The sequence below is a fragment of the Myotis davidii genome, unplaced genomic scaffold (assembly GCF_000327345.1).
Source record: "Myotis davidii unplaced genomic scaffold, ASM32734v1 scaffold9, whole genome shotgun sequence".
Classification (NCBI taxonomy): domain Eukaryota; kingdom Metazoa; phylum Chordata; class Mammalia; order Chiroptera; family Vespertilionidae; genus Myotis; species Myotis davidii.
In genome coordinates, this window is record NW_006299435.1 from 266648 (window position 1) to 287554 (window position 20907).

General features: G+C 48.1%; 1 protein-coding gene across 1 annotated transcript in view; it reads left to right on the top strand.

Annotated features, from left to right (window-relative positions):
* LOC102770915 (kalirin) overlaps positions 1 to 20907 on the top strand; it is a 111366-nt gene that overhangs the window by 55913 nt on the left and 34546 nt on the right. Inside the window, exons 9-18 of the mRNA XM_006775000.2 lie at positions 328 to 414; positions 1177 to 1269; positions 1950 to 2000; positions 2835 to 2912; positions 6472 to 6657; positions 7007 to 7178; positions 11086 to 11324; positions 13615 to 13871; positions 17575 to 17698; positions 18775 to 18834. Coding sequence (XP_006775063.1) covers positions 328 to 414; positions 1177 to 1269; positions 1950 to 2000; positions 2835 to 2912; positions 6472 to 6657; positions 7007 to 7178; positions 11086 to 11324; positions 13615 to 13871; positions 17575 to 17698; positions 18775 to 18834 — 1347 coding nt within the window. The remainder of the gene's footprint in view (positions 1 to 327; positions 415 to 1176; positions 1270 to 1949; positions 2001 to 2834; positions 2913 to 6471; positions 6658 to 7006; positions 7179 to 11085; positions 11325 to 13614; positions 13872 to 17574; positions 17699 to 18774; positions 18835 to 20907) is intronic.

The following is a 20907-nucleotide window of genomic DNA, read 5'->3' on the forward strand; positions in this document are numbered from 1 at the left end:
TGGAAATCAAACCATGACCTCCTGGTTCATGGGTCGATGCTCAGCCACTGAGCCACACGGGCCAGGCAACTTCCATGCTTTCTTAAATCCCTCTCTCTGCGGCTATTCCTCTTCACCTTTCTCTGAGTTGTTTCACTGTCTCTGCAGTTTGGAGATGGGCTTCTGCCACTCCACTCCCTCCTCTGCCCTTGATATGTCATTGTCCCGGTGCATCCCCAGAGTGTGGACCGTGTGTTTGTCCCCCGGCGTGTAGCCTGGCACAGTGCTCTTAGACTCAGGTTCCGCGGGAGGCGGGAGGTGTCTGAGCGCCTGCCTCTGCCCTTGTAGGAGCGGAAGCTGCACATCTACGTGTGGTACTGCCAGAACAAGCCGCGCTCTGAGTACATCGTGGCCGAGTACGACGCCTACTTTGAAGTAAGCTGTGCTGGCTTTGCTGGTGTGAGGGGTGGGGGGGAGAGATTCAGGCCGAGACAGCCGCATTCAGAAACAGCAGCCATCATCCAAGACAGGGGCCGCTGCCTCGACACAGCCGTGAGCTTCTTAGCTCGATTCCCGGGAGCCCCCTTGCTTGGAAGGAGCTGGGGGCCCGAGCCTGCGGACTGCTTTCAGAGGCCTCGGTGCTCAGAGTGATTGTGGTGCAGAGGCTGCTTCCAAAGCCGAAGCTTAGGCCTCCTCCCCGGGCCCCAGGGCAGACTGTGCCCACACTGCCCTGCACCAGCCCTGGAGACTGCCTGCTGAGGGCCCCTACCTTGCTGAGGTGCTCGCGGGCACCTCGTAGTCTCAGCTTCCGTCCCCAGAGGTTCTGTCAAGCACCCGAAAATGTTTGCTCTGCCCCAGCCTGGAAGTGTGTGTTTTACTGGAGGAGAGGCAGCCATCAAAATTACCCTGGGCCCTGGAGCAGGAGGGAGAACGGAATACCCATTCCTGATCGTCCCCCAGACCTAGACCAGGACACAGGCTATGACAGGGATAGACAGGCAGAGGGTAATGATGTGTGTTCTGTTATTAATAACAAATTAGCAGTAGTGTAGGCAGTTCTGCCTCTTGCGTGGTTTGAAGATTCTGAAACTTTAGTGGCAAGCATGACGGCCTGCCTTCCTGGCCTTGAACCCTGACCTAGAATACCCCAAGTCTGTGGTTCCTTTTTTTTCTAATACCACTTCCCTTGTGTTCCAGGAGTTGAAACAGGAGATAAATCAAAGGCTGACGCTTAGCGACTTCCTTATCAAGCCCATTCAGAGAATAACAAAATATCAGCTGCTTCTCAAGGTAAGAGGGCTGGGAGCCTGGGTCAGGTCCAGGGAAGGGTCTTCATGGCTCTGAGCTAGCAAACAGGTTAGCTGTGGTTCTGTCTCCACCACACTATTCCGTGGACTCGTGGGGGCACATGTGGGCTTCTATCTTGGCTGGCGGTTACTTGTATCTGCTTTGCTCCCAAGTAGATTGTATGCCTGTTGTTCCTGCCTTTAAGGTTGGTTAATTCATTTTCTTTTTTTTTCAGTGTCTTACTTTGTCACCATCACTGACTTGGTACCTTTAAGAACCTAAAAAAATAATAAGAGCATAAAATCAGAGTGGAATCTAGGTGAAAGGAAAGGCCCTAGAAACCTTAGATGAGTAATACCTAAAATTTGATCATGTTGTACTTTTTGTAATGGCTTAATTTATCTTACAGAGAAGGAGGTACACGGTAGAGACTTAACTTCCCTTCCTCCCTCCCTTTTCTCAGGGTGTTGAATTTTTGCGTATCCTGGGGCTTCTCTGTGATACATGTACAATATGACTCATAGCCTCATATCCCAGCTACTACACAGCATCACCATCTCTATGGGGAAGGAATGTCTCTAGGTGTTGCCACCATTTCTGTGATGCTGGGTTTTTATAGCTCTGACTATTTCCCTAACTGATTTCACCCTCCCATACCCTTTCCCGCCTCCCTGACCTACTAGGACTTCCTGAGATACAGCGAGAAGGCGGGCTTGGAGTGTTCAGAGATCGAGGTGAGTTTCCTGCTTGTGATGCTGACTGTTGTAGGGACGACTGTTGGGTGTCTGTCTCTGAAGGGGAAAGATTGGCTCTGGAGTCCGAGGGTCCAGGCTGGCTCCTCTAAGACAGTAAGAGCCCCTGGCCAACAGCTGCTGAGCAGGATGCGGAACAGTGAGTATTAATTAACACACGGAGTTAATCCTGTCCTGGGCCAGGTCAGAGCTCAGCCCCACTGTGTTCTGCTGTGGCCCCCAGGGACACGTGGTGGAAGGGATGGTATGTGAGGCCTCTGACATCCTTCAGAGACTGGCTGTTTCATGTGCAGCTTTATCCATGAACCCGGGCACTATTTGAGTCTAACATACAAAGAATTTTGTTTTCACTCCCTTCCCGCCCCCAAAGATTACTCCTTAAGCGAAGTCCTTTGAGACGGTGTCACCATGGGGATTGTTTTAAGGCAGACCATTCTGGAAGGTTATTTTAGGTTAAAACCTCCAGTGTTTCACAAGCCAGGCTAAGCTGTTGCTTGGGCAGCTAGAAAACAACAGAGAGAAGAAAGAACATTTAAGAAGGAGAGGGAATTGATAACCAAAAGTGGGAAGGTAGGAAAAGGGTGGGCTGGGCAGCATTCTTCTCACACGTGCTCACTCATTCACATGTTGCCCCTGCACTGGTGACCAGCAACTTCCCCCTCCCACCCTCACCCCCAAGAACAGACAATCTCGCAGACCTCCGGGACCAGTGGTTTCCTAGAATCAAGGAACTACCGGGAAGTCTCTGCCTTCCAGCATGAAATTGCCCTGAGCTTTCCGTTCCCCCTCCTGAGCTGCTGTTTTTCTTTCCGACAGAAAGCAGTGGAGTTAATGTGCCTTGTTCCAAAACGCTGCAATGACATGATGAATCTGGGACGCCTGCAGGGCTTTGAGGTGAGCTCCCAAGAATGCGCCTAAGCTCTCTCACTGGGCCTCAGGAGCCCCGGGGGAGGAGGCTTTCTTTGAAGTCCTGTGCCCGCCTCCTCTGCCTCCTTTGCCCCATCTACTCCTCTAGGCCCGCCTGGCCTCTCTGGTGCACAGGCCTCGATGCCTCATCTGTGTAGGATTCCCAGTGACAGCACAGTCATAGAAAGTCACAGAGCTATCACCCGAGCTGGAGTCAGAATTACAGGAGGGTTGGAAAGACCCCACATTGTTTATCACTGTGGACCTGGCTCTGGCCTCTTCCCTCTTCTCCTGCTTGAGGCTTGCGAGCTGTGTGAGGGGATCAGCCTCTGTGATGGGAATAGAACCAGGGGAAAGTGGAGCACTTTTTTGAGAGGGTGGCTCTAATTGACAGGCCTACCTAGTGCCTCGGTTAAACAAACATTCAAAGCTCTAAGACATCAGAGTGCACACTTCTGTTCTTTAAAAAGGAGAATCAAATTTTAGGACAGACAGCTAGGATTTTGGTTGCAGACAGTGGACTAGCCTAATCGGACTGCCATGACAAAGTTCCACAGAGTGGTAGCTTCAACAACAGACTATCCTTGCAAACAGCTGTTGAGCAAGATGAGGAGAGGCGAATATTAATTAACACATGGAGTGTTTTTCTAGAACTCGAGAATCCTGTTCAACTCATTTCCATCAACTCATTTCTAGAAGCTAGAAGCCCAAACTCAAGGTCAAGGAAGGTGGTTCCTTCTGAGGACTGTGAGGAAGGGGTCTGTCCAGGCCTCTCTCCTTGGCTTGTAGATGGCCGCCTTCATGTGCACATGGCATTCTCCCTGTATCTTCACATCGTCTGCCCTCTGTGTCCTAATTTCCTCTTTTTATAAAGACACCCATCATCCTCGAATAGGAATCACCATAATGGCCACACATTAACTTTTTAAGGACCCTACCTCCCAATAGGGTCCCATTCTGAAGTCTGGGGGTTATGGCTTCAACATGTGACTTGTGGGGGATACAATTCAACCATAACAGTGAACCTTTAAAGAGCAAATTGATTTTTCTAATTTAACTTAATAAGTGGCTGTTGTTAGCTTATACCCAAACATTATATATTAACGAAACATAATCTGTTGAGTATCAATATGGTAACATTGGAACGGACACAGTTATTGACTGGTACGTAGTTGTTGAGTGCTGTAGAGAGAGAGGTGAATCTTCCGGTCCTGTTTCCCGGTAATCCTGTCATCTAAGATTTCATTATTCCTTTTTTGGAGAAAAGGGAAGATTTCTGAAAGTTGACATAATTAATAAAGTAATAGCCTTTTTTCTTCTGGCTAAATTAAAAGAGGTAGACTAGACTAGATATAAGGCAGACTGGCCCATAAGTAAATTTCAGAGATGCTATATTTAGCTTTGGGTTCTTGAGTTGGATCCAGGGTGTTCTTGAGACAAATTCTTGTGTCCTCCTTGCCCTTCCAGCCCATCCTGGTGTCCCGGTCTGATCTCCATTGCTTTGTTGTGTCCAGGAAGTATGTGGAGGGTCTTCTTTGCTGTTCTTTTTGATAGGTTCCCAGTTGTCCCCAGTAGACCTAGGAGGAGAGTAAGAGGGATACACAGCAGCAGCATATCTGACTTCTTACACAGTGCTTCTTCAGTCATCCTAGGTGAAGTTTATACCTTTTCCCTTGGAGTTATGCCAGGGCTGAGACTATTCTGAACAAGGCAGATAACTCCTTTTGCTCTTAAACCTTGATGGCCCATGTTTTCTGAGCAAGAGTCTGGCTTGACTTTCTCTTGGTCTCTGAAGGGACCACTGACAAGAGGATCAGCATCTGATTCACTGCCTGATTCACATCAGACTTCACAGGAACTGTGCCCTGACCGGGAATTGAACCGGCCACCTTTTGGTGCATAGGTCGATGCTCAACCAACTGAGCCACACTGGTCAAGGCAATTATTCTCTCTTTTAAATCAAGTACCACTATCTGCATTTTTCCTCAAGCCCCAGAGAATCTGCTTTGCATTCCTTCAGCTAATTGGAAAGAATTATGAACATACTTCCATTCCTTCTGAAGTCCATGGCTTTGGGCCAGGGAGGAGGTAGCCCCTTCACTTAGATTCCCTCCTTTTTAAGTCCTCTAGCTTTCCCTTGAGCATCAGCAGGGCTATAACTTATGGGTCAGGCTTTTATGTAATATTAATAGAGCTTTTAGAGCTTTCCTGGCTTGCTAGTCACCAGCTTAATATTAACTTTGGGCCAGGGTAGAGATAAGCCTGTTTGGCTGATGACCTTGACAATGAGGAGCCATGATCCAAGCAGAGGGAAGGTGTTTCTCAGGAACATGAAAGGAAGATGAAAGCCCTAGCCATGTAGCTCAGTTGAGTAGAGCATCGTCCTGATACACCAAGGTTGCAGGTTCGATCCCAGTCAGGGCACATACAGGAATCAACCAATTAATGTTGGTTGGCTCTAGGCACAGTTCCTGTGAAGTCTACGTGAATCAGGCAGCGAATCAGATGCTGATCCTCTTGTCAATGGTCTCTTCAGAGACCAAACAAATGGAACAACAAATTGATGTTTCTCTTACTCTCTATTTCCCTCTCTCCCTTTCTCTCTTCCTCCCTCCTTCCACTATCTCAAGAAATTAATGGAAAAAATATCCTCAGGTAAGGATTAACAACAAAAAAAGAAGGATCACAGGCCCTGGCCTGTGTGGTTCAGTTGGTTGGACATTGTGCACTGAAAGGTTGATAGATCAATTCCCAGTCAGGGCACATATACAGGTTGCAGGTTCAATCCCCAGTGGGGGGCATGCAGGAGGCAGCCAATCGATATCTTGCTCTCACAATGATGTTTCTCTCTCTCCCTCTCCCTTCCTCTCTCTCAAAATCAATTTTAAAAAAAAGGATTATGGATGCAAAAAAAAAAATACCTACCAGCTTATAAAATTTGGGCATAAATCTAGGGGACTCAAACTTTACCTGTCAGCCTGTAAGAGCCTAAGACTTGAGAATTTCCTCCATTTTGAAGTAATAGAAGAAAAGAGGGGCCCAATGCATCAGATTAGGTGTGGTTGTGCCTACATCACTTCTCCTGGCCACGGTTGGCTCTAGGCTCCTGGCCACTAGAGGACTCCAGGTCCTTGGCCCATGCTGCAAGGAAGCCAGGCAGGCACACTTCTCAGAGCTTCAGGCACAGAAAGGTCGCTTTGAGCTCCAAGTGTCACTTCCTTTCTATTTTCCTTCTAATAAAACATAAGAAGGGCCAGTGTCATTTCTGAACATCTCTTTAGTTAATTATCTTACCTTCCTTCTGGCATTACCCTTTGGCTGCTTCTTAGTAGTTCTGTAGCCTTCTTTCCCTTTCCGTTTCTCTTCACAGCCCTTGTGGCTGCCCCAGATGAATGGGCCAGTCCTGATTCAGTCTCTTATTAAGCCCAGAGGGTTTGGGTATCACATCTGCTGTCCATGTCCATAGAAGGGAGAATCTGTGGACCCAGAGGGCTGTGGTGGTCTCCCCGTTTTTCATTTGCTTCACCCCAGCCCTTCTCTCCATCAGGGCACACTGACCGCTCAGGGGAAGCTGCTGCAGCAGGACACGTTCTACGTGATTGAGCTGGATGCCGGCATGCAGTCCCGGACCAAGGAGAGGCGTGTGTTCCTCTTTGAGCAAATTGTCATCTTCAGCGAACTGCTCAGGAAGGGCTCTGTCACCCCGGGCTACATGTTCAAAAGGAGCATCAAGGTGAGGATCCCGTGGGGATGAGAAGGGATGAAGAAGAGCCAAATTTGGGGGAGCTGCTTTCCTAAGACAGAGGCATGGAATGAGTCAGGATCCTGAATATTGAAGATCTTTCAGCCTCCTGACCTTTCGGGCATGAAGGTTGAGCATCTGTGGGAAAAAGTGACAGGGGAGTGCCTGTCTGCAGCGGGATACTGCAGGTCTCCAAGACAGAGACCAAAGTACTTAGCTGTTGGATCCAGGGCCAAATTTTGGAAACACCTCCTGAAATAGAAACTTCGCGGAACTGTGATACGTTGTTGGTTTTTATTAAACCGCTTACATATGAACAGATCACCTTGGTGTCTTCCAGATGAATCACTTGGTCCTGGAGGAGGACGTGGACCATGACCCCTGCAAGTTTGCGCTCATGAACAGGGAGACTTCGGAGAGGGTCATTCTGCAAGCCGCCAACGCTGACATCCAGCAGGCCTGGGTGCAGGACATCAGCCAAGTCTTAGAAACACAGCGAGACTTCTTAAATGGTGGGTCCTGGACCTGGCTTCTAGCAGGGCAGTTTCATGGCACCCCACACCCCTGAGCTTCCTTGGGTCTGGGCTTATGGTGAGTTCTGAGCCCAGGTCACATTTTATATGGAGGTCAACTTAGTTTTCAGAAACACTTTGTTTAGAATTTTTCTAATTAGCATCAGAACCTGAATGCACAAGGGGAACAGATGGAGCATTATAAAGAAGCCCCATCTCTCCAAGGGCAGGAATACTCCCTTATAGCCAATACATAGGGCATGTGCCTCGTGACCACCATTACCAGCTGGTCATAATTGGGGCAAAAGTCAGAGGCAGGTACCACCTCTGTCCCTGAGGTGCCAACATCAGTGACATGTGTCTTCCCCTTTGGTGGCCGATGGCTGATATGCTCACAGGTTCTCCAGTGTTATCGAGAGACTAGGAATTTGGCATATCAGTTCAAATGCCCCTTCTGCTCCCAACAGTGTGAGAGCTTGAACAAGTCCTCTCTTCCAATAAGAGGTGATCACACTCAAAATTTCAGTAATACCTTGAACTTCCTAGAACAGATTGATGACGCAGAGAATGTAGCTCTCTGTGGACCTTGCAGGAGTGCCCCTAATGGGCTGTGTGGTCTGGAATGAAGTGGAGCCGCTATCTTATTTACATCATTTTATTTGTTTTCCCTGCGGGGATCTTCTTCACGTTGAGCTTGGCGTGGGAAAGGAAGTGTACAGGGTTAAACTAGTGGTAATCTGTGCAGTTACAAGCTTAGATGTCTCTCTGAGCAGAAATGGAGCTTGAAGATGAAGACAAAATATAACCAGTAACAAAGCAAGTCTGGAGACTCAGCAAGCACATAGGGCTGTATGTGCTTACGTGCACACACACACACATACACACACACACACACACACACACACTCCTCCCTCCACTGTGTCACCTCCTTGCCAGCACCGATATCTGGAACCTGTTAAATGATGCAAATGGAGCATTTGTCAATGTCTAGCATGGGCCTGAGTGCTGTGGGGAAAGGTTAAAGGTGACACACTAGTTGAGGACCTTTCCTTGGACCTCAGTTAGCTCATTTTGTGAAAAGGAGAAACAGTGTGCTTTGCCCACACTGGCATGTGCCATGGCGTGCCAGCCACCCTGGAAATAGGAAAACATGGCACACCTTCCTGCAGTATCAGTTTTACTCCACGATAAGAGGTTTAACACATTGTGTTTATTTTAAAACAAATAAAAAAATTATATCGAAGGATGCCGTGACTTCTTGAGATAGAGCATGGGACTTCGAAGCAGTTTCACACTTACAGAAAGTCTTTCTGGGTCATGTCCCCTGGTCCCCCAACTATAGAATACCTTGGGGAGAAAAATTAAGTGATCTCTAGGTTTATTTTCATTCTAAAAAGTCTAAAATTAAACACCAGCCTAGCCCTGAGGAATAGTAATGAAAGTTGTATATCATTTACAGTGTCTGAATATACAACTGTGAATTAACACTTATGCTGATAAAATAACTTTATACAAAAAAATATGTGCATATATAAAATACATTTATTAAATTTCACTCTCTCAGGAATTTCTGATAGACTCTAAGCTGGAATGAGGTTTTTACGTTCATTAATTCAGGACAAAAGAAAAATAAGGGAGGAGAATAAAACTGAAACCGGAAATAATTGAAATAGCGGCTGCCATCCTTTCTCTGTGCCAGGCACTATGCTAAGCATTTCACATGTATTATCACATTTCATCCTCACATAAACATGGGAAGGTAAGTACTGTCATCATATATTTTTAAGGTGAGGAAAAGAGGCTCAGAGAGGTTAAGAAACTTGTCAGAAGTCACAAAGACAAGGACTTGAACCCAGAACTGTATAACCTAAAATTAGGTTCTTAACCACAAAACTGCAGTAGAGTTGCTAGTGTAGAACACACATTTATATGTGAGCTCCCTCACCAACAAAGCAAAGAAAGAAACAGGATCCGGTATAAGCACTGTATCCACCAGCCAGAAACAAACCCTGTCCATAGATGCACAGCTTTCCCCATCCAAAGGCCTAAGTTATGCACATTGAGGCTGGTGGCAGGACACAGGCTCTGGAGGTGGCTTATTTAGGAACTAGAAGCCCGTTGCACGAAGATTCGCGCAATAGGCCTTCCTTCCCCTGGCTGCTGGCACCGGTTTTCCTCCAGCACCCAGGACCCAGGCCTTTGGTCCAGCTGCAGCAGCGAGGCTTGGCTTCTCCGCTCCAGCTGCAGTGGAGAAGCCAAGCCTTTTCAGTCTTCAGTCGTCTTCAGTCTTCAGTCGTCTTCAGTCTTCGCTCCGCACCTGCATAAGCAAATTAACCGCCATCTTTGTTGGATTAATTTGCATACTCATCTGATTGGCTGTTGGGTGTAGCAGAGTGACACCAATTTGCATGTTTCTCTTTTATTTGTGTAGATATACACTTGATTCAAACATTTGAGCACCCCAACTCCATGTAGCAGGTATGGAGGGCAGTCTGACAGGGCCTGCTTCACAACTCGACTTAAGTCTCTCTACATAAAGCATAGAACTGCATTCCTTTGAGCAGTCAGTGATTCAGACTTTGCCCTGGTTCCAAGAGACTTGTCTCCTAATGTTAGTGAATTATGGAACTATTGCTGGGCCAGATTATAGACACCTCAGTATCTAAGCCCACAGAGCTCTCTCCAGGGAGAAAGGCCGGGCTCCGGCAGAGCCTGCTTTGTACTTGGACACACTCGAGAGACAAGGATGTGATGATGGCCGAGCACCAGGCCTGCTTACAGAGTCCTGTGCAAGCTTCTCAGAGCCTGTCTTTCCCTCCCGAGACCGCAAATCGGAAAGCAATGTGGCCAATGTTGGGTCCTGTTGAAGTTCATACCGATCACTATAGAAATACTCTAGTAATGGGAAGTTCTCTGGGCCCCAGCTGGTAACCCATGGAAGTATTTGTTACAGTGAAGACTGATAAAACCAGCATTATCGGGCCAGTCCTTGATGTCGTCATTACAGAGTTTGACCTCGGTGGCCTTTGACTGGCTGTACCTCTTTAGGACTCAGACTTTGGAACTTTGTTATCTTCAACTCAGTGAAACAAAGCCCATGTCATTTCTTTCAAATCAGCTTTTCCTTTGTCTCCTTGACAACCCTTCTCCCAGTCTCCAAACCAGTGTGACCCTCGATTCTTGCCTTCTTTACCCCCTAGGCGGGGTCAGAGTCTAGTCTGCCTCCAGAACACTTGCCACACAAATCCCTTCCACATGCCCACTGCTGCTGCTTGAGTTGGGCCTCTTGCTTGTTTCTGTCTCAGCCTCTCCAATCTGTCCTCCCAACTGCTTCAAGGTTAATGTCCTCCAAGCCTGGCTGTAGTGAGAGAGTCTGAATTTAAAACGTTCACATTCATGAATCCAATCACTTTTCATGATCTTCAGAATCAAATCCAGACTCGTGAGCCTTGGCTTTCTAGGTCGTTCGCACATGGCACCTCTGCCTTCCCCACCTGCTTCACCTCCTCTTCCATGGAGACCCATGGCCTGGTGCTCCATGTAATGGTTCCATCCTGTTCCCCAGGCACACGCCACACTTGCTTCCTTCCTGCAGAGCCTGCACGGCACAGCCTGACAGCTGGACCTCCTCTGAAGTTCTTTATCACCACCACCTGTACACAGGCACCCACACCACACACTCCCTCCTTTCGCACAACACTTTGCATCTCACCTACGGCAACTACTTGGGCTTTGTATTTTCATTATTCAGGTAGGTTTCTTAGTTCTCACGGTAGATAAGTTCCTTAACAAGGGTAGTGTCTTTCTCCTGTATCCCCATTGTGCCTGGCATGGAGCCCATACCTAAGAAGCTCCCAAACCCTGCAGGATCCCCAGAGCTCAGAGTAACCGTCGCTCTTCTCTGCAGCACTGCAGTCGCCCATTGAGTACCAGCGGAAGGAGAGGAGCTCGGCCGTAATGAGGGCCCCGCCTGCCAGAACTCCCCAGGCCAGCCCACGGCCCTACTCCTCCATCCCTGTGGGCTCTGAGAAGCCCCCAAAGGGCTCCAGCTATAACCCGCCTCTGCCACCCCTGAAGATATCTACCTCCAATGGCAGTCCAGGGTTTGACTACCACCAGCCTGGAGACAAGTTTGAGGCCAGCAAGGTAAGTGACAGCCCCTGGGTCCCATTCTTGCCAACCTGAGGGCATGGCCTCAGAGCTCACTGTAGGAAGTAGCATCTTTTTGTGCTGATCATTTGAGCAGGAGCAGCCCACTAGATACGGACTAGTCTTAATTATTATTCTTTCCTCTCTGCAAGTTGAGTGTGTTAGATCAGTTCTCTCTGGCTCAGAAACTGTGTTCAAGAGAAATAGTCATCAGCAGAAACTCCATAAAAGTGTAAGGTGTTACCATAGTCGCAATTATGAAAACAGGTGACTTACACCAAAGAGAGAGTTGTGATGTAGGTCATCTAAAAGGCACCACTCTGGTGTTTGACATTTTAAAGACATTGCCTTTTCTAATGATGAGCTGCCAAAGTGACTCATAGTTCTTCACCACCCACTGGTTAATGTGGCAAGAAGTCACTCGTGTGTGTGAATGGGGATGCCAGTCTTGGATTAAACACTTATCATTGATAATCCATCATGCAGACATCACCATGAGGACAGCCACAGACATAAGTGTAGACTCAGTCTAAACAGTTGCTTTCATCCCACCAGGTAGTAGGAACAAATAGGAAAGATGAAGAATTAGGGAATCTGGTTTCCATTCCAATTCTGCAACTCACTTGCTCTAGAACCTCAGCAAGTTAGTGAATCAGATTAGGCCTCAGTTTCCTCTAAAACTCAGTGGGTCGGTGAATAGGAACATTTGGTGTACATGTTCTGATTTTATTCTTTTTACCTAAATTATCCTATATAATAAAGAGGTAATATGCAAATTGACTGTCACACCCTTGCACAGGATGGCTGGCAGGGAAGGGCAGTTGGGGGCAATCGGGCCGACGGGGCAGCAGTTAGGCGTCGATCAGGCTGGCAGGGGAGTGGCTAGGGGGTAATCAGGCTGGCAGGCAGAAGCAGTTAGGGGCAATCAGGCAGGAAGGTGAGCGGTTGGGAACTAACAGTCCCAGATTATGAGAGGGATGTCCCAGATTGGAGAGGGTGCAGGCTGGGCTGAGGGACAAAACACCCCCCGCCCAGTGCACAAATTTCGTGCACTGGGCCTCTAGTTAGATGACACTGATTTTTTTTTTAATTAACAGTGTCTGACTTCAGTTCTGTATTAGAGTAACTGTACCGATCTATTTTATCATATCACCTAGAAATGATGTTCCATCTTAAAACCCCCTGCTCTTGTGCATAAGTTGAAGTCACATTGGCATTTTGTCAAGCTTTTTGAAGAATTTCTGGCTCTCACCATGCTCTGTGAGGCAGCCAGGCCTCTCTAGGACTTACAGGTCTGTCTAGAACAGGGGTGGGCAAACTTTTTGACTCGAGGGCCACAATGGGTTCTTAAACTGGACCGGAGGGCCGGAACAAAAGCATGGATGGAGTGTTTGTGTGAACTAATATAAATTCAAAGTAAACATCATTACATAAAAGGGTACGGTCTTTTTTTTTTTTTTTTAGTTTTATTCATTTCAAACGGGCCGGATCTGGCCCGCGGGCCATAGTTTGCCCACAGCTGATCTAGAAGCAGCTTCCCTGGTGGAGAGCTGTGTGAAAAGGCCACAGAGGCAGGGCCTCTGCATAAATGAGAATACGGGAAACTGGAGGAGTTCTGTCCCCACAGGAGTTAGAGCAAGATAGGTCATGACCTTGCCTTTGAATTGGGCGAGTGGCTCATTGTTACTCCTGTCTCAGGAGGGTCAGAATGTAGGAACAGAGTAAGACCAATGTTTTTTCAAAAGGAACAAAAAAGTGTATCAAAGGGTCTGTGTTCTTTCCACTTGGGGTTATGACCTCTAGCTTGTCCTTTGCCCTGACCTCATTTTGCCCAGGTGCTCATGGACCCCTGTCCCAGTACCATGCTTTTCCTTCCATTAATCAGAGGACATAGTCAGGAAGGTTGCATGCTAGGGAGGGGCTTGCAGGTGGAAGGGGTGTTTACATGTTTACCTAGGCCAGCCGTATCTCTACCTGTTCACCCTTGATTATACAAGGTGTCCCCCCAAAAATACATACACACGTTAACACCTGATTGCTCAACTTTGAAAATGAAATGTATTTTAATAAGCACTGCCTTTATCATTATTCAAAGTGTGTGTATACATTTTTGGGGGGACACCCTATATGTTGTATGAAACAAGAGTATTTTTTATGAATATAATGTCATTACTCAAGATCATCTTTCCCTGCTAGTGGGAGGGTGGGCTTTTACCCACACGGGATGCAGAGCAGGCCGTGTGCCCCAGCCTTCTTGCATCTGGGTCCCTCTCTCCCTGTCTCCCAGCAGGGCGACCTGGGAGGCTGCAATGGGACCTCATCCATGGCCGTGATCAAAGATTACTATGCACTGAAGGAAAATGAAATCTGTGTGAGCCAAGGTGAGGTGGTCCAGGTCCTCGCCGTCAACCAGCAGAACATGTGCCTGGTGTACCAGCCTGCCAGCGACCACTCGCCCGCGGCCGAGGGCTGGGTCCCGGGCAGCATCCTGGCGCCCCTCACCAAAGCCACGGCGGCGGCAGAAAATAGTGACGGGAGCATCAAGTAAGTGCCTCGGTGGCTTCCCCGGGAGAGGAGTATGTGGATGTAAAAAATTCCAAAACAAACCAAGAACACAAAAATGCAAACACACGGTAGGGAATTACTGCTGCTTACTCGTGACAGCGCCACCAACGGAAGCAATGCTTGAGGGCCCGGAGCCACCGCAGCCCGGCGTCCAGGCTGGATTGTCCCGAATCTTTTGTTTTTGTGGATGGATGGTAGTGACGGTGGTTTTCCTTTCCATTTTGTTTATAATTTTTGTTCATTTTTCCCCCCCTCTCCTCTCGCTAAGAAAAGAGCCCTACTGAGACCCTAGGTGACAGCATGCCTTCCGTGGCTCCACCTGGCCCACCGCAGGATTCACTGGACTGGACTTCTATTTATATTGGATTAAGTTGCTGATATATATTTTTTTTTGATTGACACCAAAAAATTACCTTAGCACAAATGCCAGACCTGTGCAGGTCAGAGGCCCCGCTGCTTCTCCCAGGAGAGAGGGAACTTTTTGGTTGTCTATGGCAATTCCTCTGTACAGATTGTACTTTTTTTTTTTTAATTTCCCCTCCCCTGTGCGTTTAATATATGTTCATGGTCATTTGTAAGATATTTCTTTTCCTTATTTTGGTTGCAAAGACCCTTCCGAACACATTCCTGTATAAAGTATTTTGCACTATTTAAAGAAACCCATATGGATGAAGTCAGGCTGTGCAATATAATGGAGAGTCACAATGTTCATCATTGTACCTGTAATGTAACTAATAATTTTAAATGTACTATTTTAAATATGTAAAATAAATTTTCACCATGAGCATGTTTTAATGAGGTTCAAGACTAGTTGACCCTTTTTCCCCATTTCACTATTCTGGGACTTTTAAATGTGCAAACGATTCTTCTCCCCACCTCCTCACCCCCTTTCCCTTTCCTTTCTTTTCTATGCTTTAGAAGTTGGTTGAATGCACTGACAATCAGTTGCTAAGGCTCCAACCCCACCCCGTCTTCCCTTCTAAATAGCCCCTGTTGGTTTTCTCTAACCTCTGAGATGAGGAAGGAGGCAGATTGGATACTGTCCACCTGGGCGGCCTCGAGGTGCTGGTGTAAATTAATGACTAGAATAGAAGGTAGTGCTTGGCTTGCCTCCCCGCTGCTTCCTGTGCTGTGTGGTCATGGCTTCGGGGATGGAAGGGGCTCCTGTAAGATGTCTGAGCAGAGTCACCGACAGAGCTGTGCTTCTGTGGCCCTTTCTCCAGCTCGGGGGTGGAGGCTGCTGAATTGGCCCTGGCCCACTTGGGAATCAGTCGTGTCCCCTAAGGCACAGAGAGGCCCAATGCATTTTATCCTAAAGTCACTTGGCTGTGGTCCCCTTTAAGAAGCCTTGGGAACAAAGGCCCTCAAAGCATTGACGTTGTTATGAATCAGTGGCCTTACAGGATGGACATGTAATGACTTGTGATCTAATCATGCAGGCTCTGAGCAGGTCTTCCTCCTGCCTTCCAGTCTATTGGTCACTTTTCACATCTTCTGTGGGAGGGACGGTAGGAGGGGTCAGGCTGGGTGAGAAAGAACAGAATCGATACAAATCGGTCACTGGTTCCTTGTCAGCTGCTCTTACACAAGGGGTGGTGAAGGTGGAGCCGAGCAGCTGACTGAAAGTCGGTGTCACTTATCAGTGAAGGACATGCACCGTACCCTCCCTGGGGCCTTCCGTGACCACAGAGGTCAGAGTTCGTGTGATGCCTACGGGCCAGTGTCACCAAAACCCTGTTTCCACATCAGTCCCTGGGCTTGTGGCCAAGAGATGGGAGCTCCCCAGACTATGAGGATGCGTTCTCCTGGGAAGAAGACCATGAAGCTGAGCCTGTCCCACCACTTGTATTGCTCTGAGTCCCCCCTCTGAGCACTGTTTGTAATGTTTCTAGTGTCTCACTGAGCATGCCCAATGACCCAGAGGGTTGTAATGACTGAACACACACACACACACACACACACAGACACACACACACACACACACACTGTGCTATCTGCCTAGGAGTCTTCAGCAAGGACCTGCCTGACTCAAGTTCTCAGAGAGGGTTAGAAACATGGATTTGGAGCAAAGATATGAGATGAAACTCTAAAGCTAACAGAGTGATATCACCTAAGATGAGCTTCCATGACTGGGTCTCACTTAGGTACAGCAGGTGGGCGAGGAGCTGGCATGCAGGGGTCCCTCACAGCCTGCCTCTTTAGGAGCAACAAGAGAAGGTCTGGCCAAGAGACTCTGGACTTTTAAAGGAGCCCACTTTCCCAAAAGATTCGAGAATGTGACTATGATTGCTCTTCTTGCCTACTCAGAAAGTTGGATTTTTGACCACGTGTGTTAGTGATAAATATTTTGGGGACACCTTTCTCAGAACTTCCTAAAATTCCTCACACATGTGGAATTTTGTGGAGGGGATGTGATACATTTTGGAGTATCCTCCTAAACCTTATATGTCTCAGCCCTTCACCAAAACAGGAATCCCTTAATGAAGCTCTTTTCATTGAGCTCTGGCCTGCATAGGCCTACGTTGGACAAGGAGACACTGAAGGGAAGCCAACCTCACTTACCTCACTTATTTCAGACACTATTAGAGCTTCGTCCAGAATCTGTGGCCACACCTGGAATTATTATGGCCGACCAAGGTCATTCGTGCCATGTGGGACATGGCTTCTGGGGTCTTTGTCTTTGAGTCCTAACATATTAAGAGCTCTGCTCTGAGCTTCTCTTGGCAGGTCTGTGAAGATGTAGCTCTCACCCCCCTCATGGGAAAATATAAGTTAGGACAGTGGGAAAGGGCATGACCGGCCGGTTCTTCTCCCAACAGGAAAACCCTAGGACCTCTTAGTGGTTGACTGAGCCTCACATGTACAAACACCCAGTGATGTGGAGAAGATAGGCCACAAACCTTTTATCCCAGTGGTTCTCAACCTGTGGGTCGCGACCCCTTTGGGGGTCAAATGACCCTTTCACAGGGGTCGCCTAAGACCATTGGAAAACACATATATAATTACATATTGTTTTTGTGATTAATCACTATGCTTTAATTATGTTCAATTTGTAACAATGAAATTGGGGGTCACCACAACATGAGGAACTGTATTAAAGGGTCATGGCATTAGGAAGGTTGAGAGCCACTGCTTTATCCTAAGACATCCCGATAAATGAGTCAACTGCCCCCAAAGATCCTATCTGCACCACAGTGTCTGGGAGAGGCCACAGTCCAAACACAAATAACAAGATGGAAATCTCAAAATCGTCCTTTTGAATCTCTATATCTGATCCCAGGGAAATGCCAGTAACTTAAACACTAGAGCATAAACTCCTTTTATCTTTCCAACCCCCTCCCCTACCACGACCACCCGTTCTTCCCTTATCCACCAAACCCTTCAAGAAGGGACTGCCTCAGGCCTATAAGACCTCATCAGTATTTTATAAAAGTTGCCCCTGGTAGAGCTTCCTAACTCAGTGCTCATGTTTTTCTCAAACGCTGCGGTCTACCTCGCTCGCTTCCCATTGGAGGTGAGGTCAGCTGCCCATCACGGAGCTGGCATGCAGGTTTGGGGCCTCTGACGCCGGGGCCTGACTGGAGCCCTTCACCTACTGACGCACCCACAGGTGGCCAGCCCACCTGCTCCCCGTCTCTGCCCTGACCTGCCATTTTGATTGGTGCATTTTTTGGTACAACAGGAAGTCATGTTCATGGCATACTCTACGCATGAGAAAGCGGGCGGAAGTGGAGCACTCGGGTAAAAATGAAGCCACAGGGCCTCGTAAACCCAAGGATATTCTGGGCCACAAAGTCTCTGTTAAAGTGAGTAAGGATCCGGAGCTGCATCCCACCCCCTCCACTCCCCCCGCAGCATCCTCACGAGGCGACCAGGGGGACGGGGATCTTTCTTCCCAGCGTGGGAGCTAGAGGGGAGGTAGTTTAACAGGTTTTTGCATGCAAGATCAATTTATTTTTTATTTTTTATTTCTCCTGGCAACTTCGATTCAAATAAGTAAGTATTCTTTTTTTTTCTTTCATAACTATATACTGTGCAGATGTTTTATAGCAAAATTATCTGCAGCATTATTCCCTTAGAACCGCAAGGTGCTTGATTCATAACAAAGTCCTCAGAGTTGGCCATTTGGCATCGTAGGTTAGATGGTACATGTGGGGTGAGGAGATGAGGGGTGCTCTCCAAACCCTCAACCCTGTCAAATCTGAGGTTTGGAATTTAAGGGCCACTGTGTCCTTGGCCAAGTTTCATTTCTTTTCCCCAGAATTCAGACATCACGTTCCAGCCTGTGCATGGCAGGGAAGGGTAGCACATTGGTGTCGCCCAAGTCTGCTCGGTAATAATCCACCTGCTACTCTCCCTGAGTCTAGGCGTCGGCAGACCTGGTTGCCTCTGGCCTCAAAACAGTGTGATCTGTTTTCTTTACACTTTGCCCTCTGGCAAATGGAACTTTAGACTGCTGACGTTTAATTGTGCTAGAATGTGTGATTATCTACCTGGCACTTTCCCCCACCTTCCTGAGCAAATAAGAATGGCCAAAACCCATTCTAACATCCTTCTTGGGGAAAAGAAATTGTATTCCCTCCTTCACCCTCATCTGGGAAGGCCAGCCTCACCGAAGACCACAGTCTCGATCCGACAGCTCTCATGTTCCATGCGGTTGCTTCCATTGCTAGTTCCTGTGGGATGAGCGGCTGCACACGCTCCCAGCCTCCGCTCCTGACAAGAGCATGCTGCCGCCTTGGCAACCACACCCCGCCCGGGTTTTCCTCTGCCCGGTTGCCCATTGCCCGCGCTTCTCTGACGTTCTCCTCGCTCTCTAGCAAAAGCTGCCTGTGTTCTAACTGTGTTCTCTCTCTCCCCCTTCCTCATGCTGCCCACCAAGGAGACGAACAGCTCCGAGGAGTCAGAGTGTGACGATCTTGACCCTAATACTAGCATGGAGGTAGAAGCAGCTATTGTTGTCCTATTTCCTACGCTGATTGTCTTTTGTAATGTGCTCTGTGACCATGGCCTTGCTAAAGTGACCTGCCAGGCAAAGGAACATTGTTATGTCAGGGCTTCTCGGGGTGTTCCATCCCAACTTAAACCAACAAACGTAATGCAGCTGGATTTTGATAGAAATTCTACCTACAGATCTTTTTAAGAACACACACTTGTGTTACTCTTAAATGCTTGCTTGTTGTTTTCTTTTTTTGGTGGGTTTGGCTTTGTGTAGAAAACACCCAGCTTCATTATTGGAAACTTAGAAAACAATTTTTTGTTCATGGAAAATGGAATTATAAACAGTGGTTGGTTTTCTAGCTGAGAGACGAGAACCTATTAGTTTTAGCTTTCCCCACTTCTGTTTCTCCCTCCTCCCCTTTTCCTCTTTTTCTCTCCCCTTTGTTCTCTTTATCTGGCTCTTCCAACGGGATCTATTCCTCCCTCAAGACTCCAGCAAAATCATGTTCTAACCATGGTTTTGCGGAGACCTGGTACCCCATCACTGTGCACAGCTGGCTGACAGCAAATGAGCGATTGCAGCAATGCCAGTGCCTGCCTCTGCCCGGCGCCCAGAGCTCCCAGGCAGGGGCTGTGCCCACCCCGAAGGGAGAAACAGAGCCCTGAGAAGGCCCCCTCTCTAGAGACAGGGAAACTGAAACGCTGCCCTGGGACCTTCCCACACCCGGGGTAACAGGGATGTGAGATGGAACCACCACCTCCACCAACAAGAGCTTCAAATCACCTTCCAGCTCCTTCTCGGCTGGAAACAATCTGGGGTTATAGGAACGGAACGCTCACCTGGCCCACAATGAATGAAACCCTTGTGAATGTGCAAACCCTAGAGCAGTGGTTCTCAACCTTCTGGCCCTTTAAATACAGTTCCTCATGGTGTGACCCAACCATAAAATTATTTTTGTTGCTACTTCATAACTGTAATGTTGCTACTGTTATGAATCATAATGTAAATATCTGATAATGCAGGATGGTCTTAGGCCCCCCCTGTGAAAGGGTCGTTCGACCGCCAAAGGGGTCGCGACCCACAGGTTGAGAACCGCTGCCCTAGAGGATTCGCGCAAACTTGGAGTTGGCATTCCCTACCACTTTCAGAAATCACTGAAATGCTTTTCTCCAAATCTGTACCCCCATCTCCAATACTGGATAAAAGTTTAGAAATTTCCTCTAAGGACAAAGCAGAGAATTAAAAAAAAAATTTAAATTTTTATAGCCCTAAGCTTTTCACTTAACTAGATAGATTTTTTGTTTTTATTCTAATTTGACCTAATCCCAAAGAAATCCACCACCACATTATGACAACCACCACACAACCCAAGAACGACCACGCTGCCCGAGATGTGGCAAGGCAGCTGTGGAAGATGCCGATGGAGTTGAATCGGCCAGAGACGAGCGGTTGAAAGTGGGAGTCCTGCCAGGACCAAACAGTCCCCTGTGGATGTGGCTGCTGCCGCAGAGCTACATCTGGCCGGTGTGGGCCTGTGCAGTGCTCCGCGGTGGGAGGAAGTGAGCATTGCATTCGCAGTTTAAATGCGTCTTAGAGACTGAGGATGCTGGGGGTAGGGGGGAGGTCTGGCTCTGCTTTCCCTGCTCCCATGGGGCCCACACCTGTCAGCTTGTAGATGCCTGGTGGCCCTGTACCTCCAGCCTAAGTGTTGCTGGCATGTATTGGAGATGTCATCTGTAAGCGGAGGGAGGGGAAAACCAGATCCCTGTGTCCCAGAGGCAATTTGGTTTGGGACCTTTCTCAGCTCGGAGGGCCTGGAAGAGAAGAGTGGCTTTGCTACTCTGCCCTTTAGAGGAAGAAGTGGGCACGGAATGTGGGCCGGGAGAGGAGCACACACCCAGGGCCATTCTGCATTTAGTTAAGCGCGTGCACACACATCTCAGCCCCGCATTGTGAGCTGCACGCATTTCTGAGGCTCCTGTTCCTCCCGCGTTTGTAGCCTTTGCACGGCTGAATGAGGTGGGTCCCCAGAGGTGCTGGAGGCACGTAAGCAAAGGCATGAGGCTGTCGATG